Source organism: Batrachochytrium dendrobatidis (assembly GCF_000203795.2).
Source record: "Batrachochytrium dendrobatidis JAM81 unplaced genomic scaffold BATDEscaffold_9, whole genome shotgun sequence".
NCBI lineage: Eukaryota > Fungi > Chytridiomycota > Chytridiomycetes > Rhizophydiales > Batrachochytrium > Batrachochytrium dendrobatidis.
In genome coordinates, this window is record NW_006281107.1 from 766,217 (window position 1) to 779,058 (window position 12,842).

At 38.9% G+C, this 12,842-nt stretch overlaps 6 protein-coding genes across 6 annotated transcripts; 2 read left to right on the plus strand and 4 right to left on the minus strand.

The window, feature by feature from the left end:
- Nucleotides 1–360: 360 nt before the first annotated feature.
- Nucleotides 361–873, plus strand: BATDEDRAFT_6729 (ferroxidase; the record flags this gene model as incomplete). Its single annotated transcript, XM_006680172.1, has 3 exons — nucleotides 361–492; nucleotides 588–682; nucleotides 747–873. Coding segments are annotated over 3 exons (354 nt in total), but the record flags the coding sequence as incomplete, so codon positions are not given.
- Nucleotides 874–942: 69 nt separating this feature from the next.
- Nucleotides 943–2,079, minus strand: BATDEDRAFT_90085 (uncharacterized protein). Its single transcript, XM_006680510.1, has 4 exons — nucleotides 1,986–2,079; nucleotides 1,791–1,860; nucleotides 1,644–1,664; nucleotides 943–1,505 (listed from the first exon to the last, which is right to left on the minus strand). The coding sequence occupies exons 1-4, from the start codon at nucleotides 2,070–2,072 to the stop codon at nucleotides 967–969; spliced, it is 717 nt and encodes a 238-aa protein (XP_006680573.1). The 5' UTR covers nucleotides 2,073–2,079; the 3' UTR covers nucleotides 943–966.
- A 935-nt stretch (nucleotides 2,080–3,014) lies between these two features.
- Nucleotides 3,015–3,611, minus strand: BATDEDRAFT_6277 (protein retrieval receptor; the record flags this gene model as incomplete). Its single annotated transcript, XM_006680170.1, has 2 exons — nucleotides 3,015–3,192; nucleotides 3,319–3,611. Coding segments are annotated over 2 exons (471 nt in total), but the record flags the coding sequence as incomplete, so codon positions are not given.
- Nucleotides 3,612–4,102: 491 nt separating this feature from the next.
- On the plus strand, nucleotides 4,103–6,071 carry BATDEDRAFT_90315 (uncharacterized protein; the record flags this gene model as incomplete). Its single annotated transcript, XM_006680433.1, has 10 exons — nucleotides 4,103–4,345; nucleotides 4,431–4,581; nucleotides 4,667–4,737; nucleotides 4,807–4,936; nucleotides 5,026–5,157; nucleotides 5,255–5,373; nucleotides 5,463–5,600; nucleotides 5,661–5,720; nucleotides 5,788–5,960; nucleotides 6,023–6,071. 10 exons carry the CDS (start codon nucleotides 4,103–4,105, stop codon nucleotides 6,069–6,071), a joined length of 1,266 nt encoding a protein of 421 aa, XP_006680496.1.
- Nucleotides 6,072–6,317: 246 nt separating this feature from the next.
- On the minus strand, nucleotides 6,318–8,079 carry BATDEDRAFT_12848 (uncharacterized protein; the record flags this gene model as incomplete). Its single annotated transcript, XM_006680202.1, has 6 exons — nucleotides 6,318–6,557; nucleotides 6,637–6,685; nucleotides 6,765–7,245; nucleotides 7,341–7,584; nucleotides 7,688–7,753; nucleotides 7,837–8,079. 6 exons carry the CDS (start codon nucleotides 8,077–8,079, stop codon nucleotides 6,318–6,320), a joined length of 1,323 nt encoding a protein of 440 aa, XP_006680265.1.
- Nucleotides 8,080–8,610: 531 nt separating this feature from the next.
- BATDEDRAFT_26315 (uncharacterized protein) lies at nucleotides 8,611–12,535 on the minus strand (the record flags this gene model as incomplete). The annotated part of the gene is made up of 4 exons (XM_006680294.1): nucleotides 8,611–10,236; nucleotides 10,334–11,881; nucleotides 11,964–12,338; nucleotides 12,521–12,535. 4 exons carry the CDS (start codon nucleotides 12,533–12,535, stop codon nucleotides 8,611–8,613), a joined length of 3,564 nt encoding a protein of 1,187 aa, XP_006680357.1.
- Between the last annotated feature and the right edge of the window lie 307 nt (nucleotides 12,536–12,842).

The window sequence follows — 12,842 nt, forward strand, 5'->3', positions numbered from 1 at the left end:
TCCGTTGGATTATAAACCTGTTTGGCAGTGTAAAACCCCAATTGCGTCTCAATCCAGTTGTGAGTAGTCTACTGCATCTGGGAATTTGCTCGGGAGCATCAATGCAGTCACGTGAAACAGAAAAGAATGGAACGCTCAGTTCACCATTACTATCGTATCTTGTACGCTACTCTGTCATCAATGTCTGGCATGCATCGGAGAACAGCGACCACCATAATGTGTCTGAAACAACGCTTAAAACCCATGTCACTCCTTGCATTTCATCACCATTACATTCCTCTGATCCAGGTCCACCCACTGCATCCTATCCGATATTACTCCAAAGCTCCAAACACCATCCAGTCAGCACATGTACCCTTAGTCAGCCATTCAACCACTCTGTCTGAAAACGATTACCACAAATTCGCTAATGTTTATCTTAATTCTTTGCTGGAGTATCTTGAAGAACTTGGTGATTCGATCGACATGGACGGATTCGATGTGGTCTATTCGGTAATGTTTTGCTTGGTCAAGACTTGGGTATGCTTTCAAGAGCTTATAAACTACTGGATAAGAGACTGATACGTGCTTGTTGGAATGTTGGTTAGAGTGGAGTGCTTACACTTAAACTGGGCGATCATGGTATATTCGTCATTAACAAACAACCACCGAATAAGCAAGTGTGGTTATCATCGCCTGTAAGGTAAGGATCCAACCTTGCATGGTTCAACTTGTGATTCGAATTAATGTTTATTTATGCAATACAGTGGGCCAAAACGATATGATTATGAAGCCAAAACAGGAAAGTGGATTTATGCACGAGACCAGCACTCGTTGGAGGAGGTGATCAATGAAGAGCTGTCGAATATGTTGCAACAAAAGGTGAATTGGAAGCCTCCATCAATATAAATACCAAAGATCTTTCAACTTGATCAAATCAATAAACTACAAGCACTCAAAAAACACTTTTTTTGGCCAACCCATTTATTATTTAAGCTCTTCAATGACAGCCTTGATTTGAACGGGCTGTAGGCCAGAACCAAACTGAATTTCAACATCGTGCTCACCAATGTGCTTGATTTTTTGAGATTTTATAATAATCAAGTCACGATTGACACGAATCGAATGCGACTGATCCAAAAGCAGCGAGATGTCATATGGAGATACTGATCCAAAAATCTTGTCCGAGTCTGGCGAAATCCGCACACGATGGAAAACCAATCGATCGAGTGAGAGTAATGCAATACGATTTTCGCTATCATGCTGCTCGTATTCTTTTTCAACCAACTCCTTTTGGGCCGCTGAACGTACTGGTCCCATAGTTATATCAGCCACTGGGGAAAGAACAGTTTGTGGTGCTGATTCATTATATATTACTGTTGAGAATGCTGGAGATATGACTTCGATATCGAGCTCCTGTTCATTGGTATTGGGAATCCAGTTTTCTGGAAGAACTGGTTGGTCGTTGAATCTAGGCAGATAGTACGCCAGTTTAAATGGTACAAGGTAGTTTCGAACTGTTTTGGCTGTATTTTAAAATATTTGATTAAATAAACCATATAACTCGGGTGTAGTTTTATAGAGCAATAAGGACAAAGCTATTATAATATACTGGCCAATGTTTTGATGGACATGACCAGATCTAATGAGCAAGATCAACTTACGTGCAGCTTGGACAATCTCGCCTATAAATTAAACGAGTTTCAATAGTTGTATCAGTCAAACGGTATATAAATATCCAACTGCGGTTATCGATAAAATACAAGAGATTGAAGAAAAGTCGAAACTCAAGACCCACTTGACAGGCTTACCTCGCTTTCCAAGACCTTTGACATCTTCCAGCAAATAGACATGTAGATCGGGTTTAGAAAACTTGCATCTCTGAATATTTAGGTGGCAAGTTGGTTAGCAAGACTCGAGTCAAGAGTCGACAGAAAAGATGGGCTGATGGCAATCTCAAACAATCAAGAAGCTTGAGCCGGAACAACAATTCAAAGTAGTCATACAATCTGTGATTGGTGAGATAGTGCCAATAATGGACGAGTAGTGCATATGGCAGTAATGGATTGTCGAACCATAGGTGATAGTGACATGTTTGAGTTGAAGCAGTTTAATGGAAACAAAAGGGACGAAAACGGGATGAAAATATTTATTTGCATTTCAGCCCAATTTCGTCATGTTTTGAACCCATTCTGATAATATCGAGCAGACTCTGTTGCAGCTTGCTGGAAACAAGAGTCTTTGGTTTGTAAAACTGCATGACTGTTTCAGGTTAGCTTACAAATATACAAGTGGAATGCCGAAACTCTCGCGTCAGAACAAGACCAACATCAAGTTTAGCGAACAGCTGTCGTTGGACCAAATGAACGATGTCCCATATTCAATCAAAAAGAGTAGCAGATTGTGCCAATAAGTCAGATTGTTGTTGTGATACGCAAGACACGAGCGATGGATGCTCATGTCACTTAAGCCAGTAGACAATCCACCGACATCACCAAACAAACGCAGTTGCCAAGCTTCAAAAAGACATTGAATGTGGTGGCGATTGTTACAGTGCAAAAACTGAACTCTACAAACTCGCCTTTGTATCCTAAAATCACAAATACTCTGGTGGAGATTATCATTCCATGAGTCTGACTGTTTATTATGTACCTTGGCATCCTTATTCATCATTCCATTATACGTGAATACGACTGTAAATAACAGCATCACATCAAACACGAGATTATTTCGCATCTCGGTGCAGACATATCACAAAGATGCTGTCCTTGATGAATATAACCCAAAGTGTTCAGACAGTATCACACAGAATATGTTGTCGTGTATGTACAGTGAGCATGAACCAAAGAAAATGTAGTAAAATCTCGCACTAGCATAAAATGAAGTCCAGTTGGTTTATTTTTCAGATTTAGCTGCACCAGTATTGTATTGCTATATGGGGTAGATTATAATAAATCCACAGTATAAATAATCAGGGTCAAAAATATCAAAGCCTAGATAAAAAGGGAATGGCAAATCGGCATTGAATCTACCTTTTTGTTAAAATCCCATGGTACATATTTGTACTTGATCATGTGCATGATCTGGCGCTTCATGGTGATACTAAATAGGATGATAAAGTATATCAACAAAATCGGCCAGAATACGGGCAAATCAAAGACACTTGAGAGTGTACATCCAAATGCAATCAAGAGAGCACGAGTAGAGTAAAACCTAGATTTAGATGAATTCCGTCAGACCCAACGATCATTTTCAAATAAATAATTAACATGATCATATTCAGTAACTGCCAAGACTGATACTGTGATAGCAGAACTACCAATACGTTATAATGCCTACCAAAATTTGAATTCAGGAAGACGACGAATAAACGGTTTAAATTCATCGTCATGTCTGGTTGGAAGCATTGGCCCATCGCTTTCATCGTCAAATCCCTCTTCCGATGCAGGATCGAATTTTGGAGTCAAGAAGGCCAGCAACAGATTAAGCAGGTATATACCCAAAGCATATGTTACAATATACCAACCACCAGCAGTAAATGCACGAATAGTATAGAGAACACCTAGAACCGCTGTTCCAGCCCATCGTGGGGTTGTGTAAGGTGTCAAGTCATCCAAGATCTTTTGACATTTCTGTTATTTCAAAGTCGGTTGTTTTTGGATGAATAGATGGATCAAGGTTCCAAAAAGTATCAAGTTTGACAATGATTCAGTCGAGATGTCGAAAGATTGTATACAGATTGAACCATCAAAAAACAGATGTGTGAGTATCAAGTGACGATGCAAGACATGGAGTTCAGAATAATCATCACATACTCTGTTTAAATGCACAAGCATAGACTGTCCAGGTGCAGAGCTAGGAGTAGCAGCTGTGGGCATGGCACTCATCTTTACAATAGAAAATCAAAGTTTGTCAATTTAATGGCGGCCCTGGTTAACAGCTGTTAGAATGGCCGAATTCCGCCCACACCGCATATTTCAACACGCTCCTGTGCGAGCCAGAATACAAGTTCAACACTCCGTATCTGCCATTTCACTCCAAACCCTCACGCTATTCAGTAAGAATGAGTCTATTATCATCAGATAAATCTCAGTGGAATGTCTTGAAACACATTTTAAGTCGCATGCCGGATACATCTGCAAACCAAGACACTTCTCAGTCCAGATCCAGTCCTGCTGGAACTATTCCAAAATTCTTTTTTAAAAAGCAGGACAGTTCTAGTGCCATTAGACTTGAACTAACAAGGCTGTCGCTTCTGACCCTCCAAGACAAGCACGGAAAGTCTATATTGTCAAATGATGAGTTGGATAAACTGTGGATATGTCTATGTTCTCATGCAACTATACAATCCAATGATAAATCCCAGGTATTTCTTGAATCTGTTCAGCTTGAAATCTAAAAACTCGGATTTGGTGATGCAATTAACCTTTTTATTGGGGACGCCAATCCAGAGAGTATCGTTTGCACAGTTTCAAGCTGTTGAGGAGGATCTGGATACAAAGTATGCACAGTTCTTCAAACCATCGCTATTTCTTCGTTTTTCTAGAGATGATCAGGGTCGTATTGATATTCTTGCCTTTTTTAACTTTGTCCTCCGTAAAGGTGCATTGATTGATTTGGCTATATTGTAAAATACTGTCTTTTTCATTGTACCTAATCTCATTATATGTTTGGTCAAGCGCATTAGTTTCGTTGATGCAGGCTCGTGCCGATTTAAGCATATACGATGAAGATGCAGATGGATATCTGACCGAATTCGTAAGTTTAAAAACACCGTCTTGAAAGCTGGTCGAGCATCTTGTATAAATTTAACTCTTTGATTTAAAGGAATTACAAACATATATCAAGACTATTATGCCTACTCTCAATCTGCGCAACATTAGTGCACCTTTTGAGAAATTTTACATCTGTACTGCTGTTCGCAAAATCTTGTTTTTTTTGGATCCATTGAGAAGAGGTGAGAGTGAATCTTTTGCAACCATTGGATATTCATAAAGATGCCAATGTATTGCTTTTATTTTGACAATATATTAAACACCCAAATAGGTAAAGTGGCCATAGAATGCATCTTGCTTTCACCCATTCTTACAGAGCTACTAGAGCTTCGCGACCCAGATCTTCCACGAGAGTATGAACAGACCAATTGGTTTTCATCTTACTCTGCTTTGAGAGTATATGGTCAGTAAATGTGTTAAAGTATATTAGCTCTACAATCGTTATTTTAATATCGAGGCTATACAAACCTTGAATTATGCAGGACAATTTTTGAATTTAGACACAGATAGAAACGGTATGGTGAGTAGAAAGGAGCTCTCAAAATATCGGTCTCAGACCTTAACTGGCATGTTTCTAGATCGAGTTTTTCAAGAAAATCAAACATATAATAACGAAATGGTTGGTATACTTGCATTAAATAGTTTAAAAATACAAATATAATATTTTTATTTACTTATTTTGCCTGATTTGCGAATGTTTATATTTAGGATTTCAACGCCTATCTCGATTTTGTTCTTGCAATGGAAAATATGCGATCTCCACAATCAATTACATACTGCTTTAAACTGCTGGATATTTACAGTCGTGGATATCTTGACGAAAACATCATTTCTACATTTTTCCAAGTATGTTTGATCAAATGTGTATTGTTTTTGTGTTGAAATTGATTTAATATTTGTTTACAGGAGGTATCCAAAAAACAAGAACTGTTGGGATATGAACTAGTTCCAGCCAAAGATATTGTAGTACGTAGTGGTTTAAAGTTTATTTTTTAATGTATTCAGTGCAAAAGATCTAATTTTGCATTAATAGAATGAACTGTTTGATATGGCTCATCCAAAAGATTTAACTCGAATTACACTCCAAGGTGAGATTTGGATCAATAATTTAATTATGAATCCTGCCAATTTACCGAGTCTGTCTGATGAATCAACTTTAGATCTGATAGAATGCGGAATGGGCGGAACGTTTATCAGTATTCTCTGGTATGTATACTGCCATATATACTAACGAATTTTCAATATACTAATTTTCGAATTGAAAATAGTGATTGCAACGGTCTCCAGACATATGAGTCTCGAGACGAGGCAAAATAATAAGCGCATTAGTTGCTTTTGATCATTACTGTCGTATTCATGTAAAGCGGAACACCAACCAAGGGTGCCAAAATACATAATAAATAGCCAATTCATTAAATTTATTGGACAGCATTGTGTTTTCTAAACTTTTTGACAAAGCTATACACCCACTATTTATCCTGAAACAAAATAGTGGCTGTAAAACAGTACAAGTGATCCTTTTACGTGAATACAACAGTAATACAGACTCCATGGCACATACATTTATTTTATTCTCCATTTTTGAAGTGATACGGCTAGATCCAACTTCTCTTGCACTTTAGCCAATTGATCAGCAGTGTATAGAGTACTCAAATTATTCAGTGCACCATTTTTATGAAGCTCTGCCTCTTGCTTTGTGAGGCAAACAAGATTGCCAAACTCGGCTGGCTTGGTTAGATCCCAGCGGACTAGAATTAATTTTTCTGATGTGGCGCCAGTGAGCGCACTTCGTCCTCCCCAAATCTATGAATAATTTATCAAAAATGAATTATGATTAGCCATGCACATCAATCAAACCATACATTAGGTGGTTAGGGTTTACCTCGTCTACAATAAATGCAGCATCGTCCGAGTTTACTTTGGTTGGAACGCTAACCAAGACCACGTTAAAAAAAGTCGATTAAAATTAGATATTGAACATTGAAAACAGGTAATTTCGGATAAGCTTACTTTCGTTCACGCTCAGCCTTGAGCAAATCATGAAACATTTTATCAGTAATCTTTTTTTTTGACTTGACTGGAATTGGATCCGTCTTGAATCCACTCAATTCAGTCAGCACATATGAAGCCATAGCATTTCCAAACAATGCTGGAATTGTTCCCAAAACCGGCAAGATTCTCGATCTGAAATGAGGCAATGGGGCAAACTCTTGGGCATCGCCCAATTGCTGTTCGGTCAATTCAACCAGCTTGACATTGGTTGGTTTTTCGGTAGAGTAGACAACCGTGATTCCCTTTTCAATTTTACGGAGTCGAAGAAGACGGCGGGTTGAGCGAGCCAACGGATCCTCGAATGTGTCGCTAATGTCTGCAATCTGAATACGAGACGCATCTGCTTTCGCTCCTGCACCCATGGATGAAATCACAGGAATGTTATGATTGTGGCAGTATTCGAGTAGATCGACTTTAGTTTGGAGATTATCAATACAATCTAAAAGATCAATAGAGTAGGTCAGTAACAAAAGATGCTTTGTGCAGTATAGTTTCTTGACTATCCTCTTATGAATCATTGTGTGGCAGTCTTACCTAGAACAAAATCAGGGTTTCCACTTAGCAAGCGAGAAGCGGTCTTTTTTTCGAATAGTTCAATTACTGCATCGATCTTGGCATGAGAAACAATGTTTGCAAGGTGTAGCTGCATTGCCGTTACTTTAAATGTTCCCACATCCGATTGATTGGCAACAGCATGCCGATTAAGGGATGACAATGTTACTTGGTCAAAATCAATCAGACGAACATGCTCAATTCCTGATCTCACTAGCATGTGGGCCTAATAAACCATCAAATATAAATCAATGGCATATTTAATCATTCCTATTAGTCGAGAGTAAATCCATACAATCTATCACGATCAATCATGACTTGAAACTTACGGCATGGCTACCGACACCACCAAGACCAACAACAATCACAAACGATTTGCGACATTTGGCAACTCCCTAAGTTTCAAAGTAGCCAGTATCAGTCAAGGAACGTATTCAAAAACAGTATATATTATTTAGCAAGCAACCAAACTGTGCACCTCTGGACCAAGAAACGCAATATTACGAGAGAGTTGCTCCTTGACCAGCAACTCGGCTTCTGGAGTGAGTATTTCAGTTTCAGGAATATCAAACTTGACCTGCTGTGCCAACTCTTTCTTAAACTTTTGTAGTTCCACTCTTTTTCTAAAAAGTCCTTTAATCCAGATGAATGCAAGAACAGCTAGACCACCACTTGCTGCAGCAACGGCCAGCTGGCCTCGATGCGTTGCTGTAAAGTTCATCCTCGACAAACTTGTTTTACTGCCGTATTCGCGTAAAATGGAATACTTTTATTATTTGCAATAAATATTTGAATATTATTGCACTTGCTAGAAATTGTCACTCTCGATTCTTTAAATGCAACGCATATTGTATAATACAGCCAAACTATAGTCTTGAGTCTTTCCGCTTTTTCCGTTTGATACAATCGTGTATTATACAATTACCAAATATTGGGCTTTGGTGTTGTCAATACAATTACAAACTTACACATACCTTCGCGTCTGGTTCAAGAAACCAAAGAGTGCACATCTTGAAAATCTAGTGTTTTATTTGATGTGAATACGGCTTAAACTGAAAGCAATTTAGTTGGGACTCAACTCCAAATCAGTCCTGCTCTCAATCATCAGAAATGTATTCAAGCAATGAACAATATATAACCCTTCATTTTTCTTCCAAACGTATAGTGTCAAGTTGGTATGAAGCGCATGTTTAAATCGAAATGATGAGGCAACCAGTAATGTTACATCAAATCCATCACCAATAAACTCGGTTCATTCGGAAATACTAGATTTAGATCTGCAAAATGGACATTTACCATAAGACAATACTTCAGAGATCCATTCGTCTTCATAGAAAAACATATTACAAGAACTACACATGGCAACTCTTGTATCGGATTGAACGCGATAAAAGTATCTCACAGGTACACATCGATGCAAACTTTTGCGCACAAACACTTGGTACTTGGTTAAATTTTGTAGCTGTTGACGAGAGTACTTTGGATGTGTAGTTGGGTTTTCAATTAGGTTTGATCCACGTTTTGTTTGGAGTGGCATGGTGGCCAACTGTTGCTCAATAGCAGACTGAGCACTTCCTTTTACTTCATCATTCGGTCTAGATCTTCCTTGGTCATTGATAGCACCGTTTTCCTTGTTTAAATCTGTAAAAATCAACTTTTCTGCCAATTGATCCGAGATGCCTGCATCCAACACAAATTCAACGAGCGGTAAACTATGAAACGAATACATTGACAAAACAAACAACTCGGAACAGTTTATACATGCATTTGCTTTGGATTGGAATGGTGGATTCATGCTTGAACATTGGTAGCATGTTACCATTAGTTCGTCTGAATCTGTTACAGGTTTACTGCGAATTGTCACAGTGTCTAAATCGAGCGTGTCTTGCCATTTGGGTGGAACCTTCATAAGCATAAGACGCTCAAGCGCATATCGTGCTAGTTTAAACCCACCTAAATTACGAGATATTTTTGCCATGGTATAGAGCACATAGACTTTACTGATTCCAGTTGGAGTGTACTTGTTTGTGCAGAAAATATACACATGCTTGGCCATATTAAGTAGAGATTCTGGCAAAGTGAACGTAAATGGATCTTCGACAAATCGAAACACAGATTTATATGCATGATAAATCTCTGCAAGTTCAATACAACTCTTGTATTGCATAAATGCACGTCGCTGGGTTTGATTAAGCTGGCTTTCATCCAAGTCAGTAGGAACTATTTCAAGATACTCTTTGCTGAGTGTCCAGTAATAAAAAGAAGCATCGTCAAACCGCTGTTGAAGCACAGCATTTTGGGATAGTTGTTTAAGAACACGGATGGCTTCGTGTATACAACCAGCTTTAATATAGTATTTCTGCGCTTCTTCAAAACGATCATTCATGGCCAGCCAATGACCATATGGCAAGTAAATTTGCTTGTTTAACTCTGGATGTGTGTCTCCAATTCGAAATGCATTATCCCATTGTTGCATGTCGATATACATTTGCAGCTGGCTAACCAGATCATCCAATTTTATAAAAGTTTCAATGGCATAGGCTTGGTGATTGTGCTTACGAAAATACAGCGCACATTGCACAAGTTCCTTGGTTGCTTGTTTGTCAAGTTTACGAACAATTTCCATCAGACGATCAACAAATCCTGCTGGACCAAGAATGTCGATAGCTTTGGCATAATCGCCAACCTCTTCATACGTGGCTGCAGCCGCAAGCATATCGTGGCGATCTTCCTGCATCTGTGCTTTACGCAAAAGAATATCTTGAGTTTTCCCATCGGTTTCTTCTGCAAGCTGGGTAGCATATTCCCACATATTTAGTTCGGTGAACATCTCTACGGCCCGCTGAACATGACCTGCGCGTTTAAAAAGTCGTGCAGCCTACAATAAACAAGAGTTGGAATGGTTTAGACTGATTCAATGCAAGAATATAGTAGCAAAATGAATTGTTTAAATACAATATCAAAACGCACTCTACCTCGTGATATTTTGCGGCAAATGCAGCCACCTGTGCCAAAAAAAGATCGTTTTCTTTGCCTCCTTCAATTTTAAGCTTTTCAATCGTCTTTATAGCTTCTAAAAATCTGAAATCTCGCAACCTAACAAACGCTTTTTTAGATACATTTAGATTCAGTTTTTCCAGTGCTTCGAGTGCTAATCTTCGCCAATCTCCCTCAGAAACACCTAGACAAGCTGTTTGATACGCCGAATCAAACTCTTCTTTTTCCATGTATCGATCCATAGCAGTCGTTTGCGGCACATCAACAATAGTCATTTGATACGTATTCAAGCAAAAGATTTGTGATCCTTTAAATCCAACAACCAACCCATCCATTTTTTGCTGATGAGCAGGAAAGTTTCCAATTTTGACATTCAAAATGCCGTTACCAGAAAAGCACATCATGTCGTCCACCTCTGTATTCCATGAAACGCTGCTTGCATTTGGTTCCTGAAACAGGACATCCTTTGTATTTATGTCGTATACCACACATGTATTTTGATCATCAATCACTGCTAGCTTGGTTCGTGACAGATTCAAATCAATACAGCAAATAGGCGAGTGTAGTTTAACAATTGAAATGGGGAATGCGCTGTCAACAAAAACCTTGAGTATATGACCGTCTTTTAGTCCCAACAGTAATCCTTCACGCCCACTTGGACCGCCAATAACCTTGATGTATCGAATGGATGAATCTAAATTCCATTCACGCTCTTTTTCGCCCACAAACGAGTACATTTGAAGCTTTTGATCCAAACAAAGTATGATGGCCTGTGACGTCACTACCAGTAGATTACATTCTAGATTCTTTTGTAATTTTTCTTTTATGCGGTAATGCATATTTCCGGCATCATCGTGAAACAACTCGTATATGATGATACGATCAGGCAGTTGCACAGCCAGTCGATCTTTATATACAGATATTTTTTTCACATAGTCACAGCACTTGATACGTGCTTTTTGATCTGTTGAAAGATGCTGGACAACTACATCTGTTAAATTATGTCGAAATGCGTATCGATCATGGTAGAGTCCATGAACAATGTTTAACACCACTTCGTAAATAGAAATGGTTCCGTCCTGACTGCCCACTGCGACGTGATTATGGTTGGGTCGGACTTTGCAAGACCACACCCAGCCTTGGCGATCACAGATGGGAGCAATACGTACGCCATTTGGTGTCCACAGATGGACTTTTTTGTCGGATCCACCTATGACGAGATAATCACCTGTTGGGAAATAAGATACTGTGCATGGATCGTAACCCAACTGGCGATCTTTTCCGACTTGACATCCGTTGATTTGAAAAAAAGAAAGTTTTTGTGACCAGTCGGTAACAGCGAGAATGTCCAAGTCTAGTTCTGGTGCAGGCGACCATGCTACAGACCATACTGGTGAGGAACCACGCTCGATACGGACTTTTTCCTCTCCAGTACGTGAACGAATTGATACATTTCCGTTATACAGACCAAGAGCAAAATGCTGGCCATCCAATGTCCAAGAACTACACAAAATTTTTGATGGAACCTAGTGTATATTTGATGGTAAGCAAGAGCATAGATCTAAACACCATTTTGGTATTGTCCAACAAAATCATTTTCAGGCCTACCTTTGTTTTGTTTACTGCTTTAATGTCTGGAGTCCATAATCCATAATCTGAAGCAGTACAGGACAGAACCATTCCAGTGACAGGATTTTGCGACACGGATTGGATGGTATCGTTATGTGAGTATTTGAGCGTTCCTTCCCACTTGTTGTTCCAAATAATCACCTGCTTATCTGCACCACCTGATGCGAAGCCGTTTCCCTTTAGTGGACATAGACATATCACGGCATCTTTGTGGCCTTTGAGCGTTTTTTGAAGTTCACCAGTTGTGGAATGGTAGATTAAAATCTCAACACCTGCAGTTGCTATAAGATACTCTCCATCGTAGGTGTAGATAAGGCTGTAGATGGGTTGTGGGGTACCTGCCGTATCTTGTACCTACAATAGACAAATGTATTGAGTTGTACTGTTAAGCACAGCTGTTGAGAAAAATAAAGGCTACATGCTGTAAAATAGTACTGAATATTTAATGTGCATATATGCGAGTTGGTGGAAATCTTGAACTTGGACTCATTAGTCCACAACTGACAGTTTATTCTATCGAGTCAACACATGTTTACTTGAACCAAGTACATATGCAATGATTTTACTATTGACTCGGATATATACAAGATATCCAAGATGAATGAATATACCTTGTCGCTCCATATTGGGAATGGTCGCATTATTTTGTCGTTTTACAGACGCGATAGATTCGAATAGCTTGAGTAAAGATTTAAATCCGACCAAAGCAAAGGCTTAAAAGATATTCAACACAAACAGGTGTAAAAAACAAAACTCGTGGCATTCGATAATTAGGATTGACATTATGACAAATAGTTTTTACAATCCTATGCTTGGTAGTTGGATCATTGATACTAAAGGAACAATGGTGGAATGTAT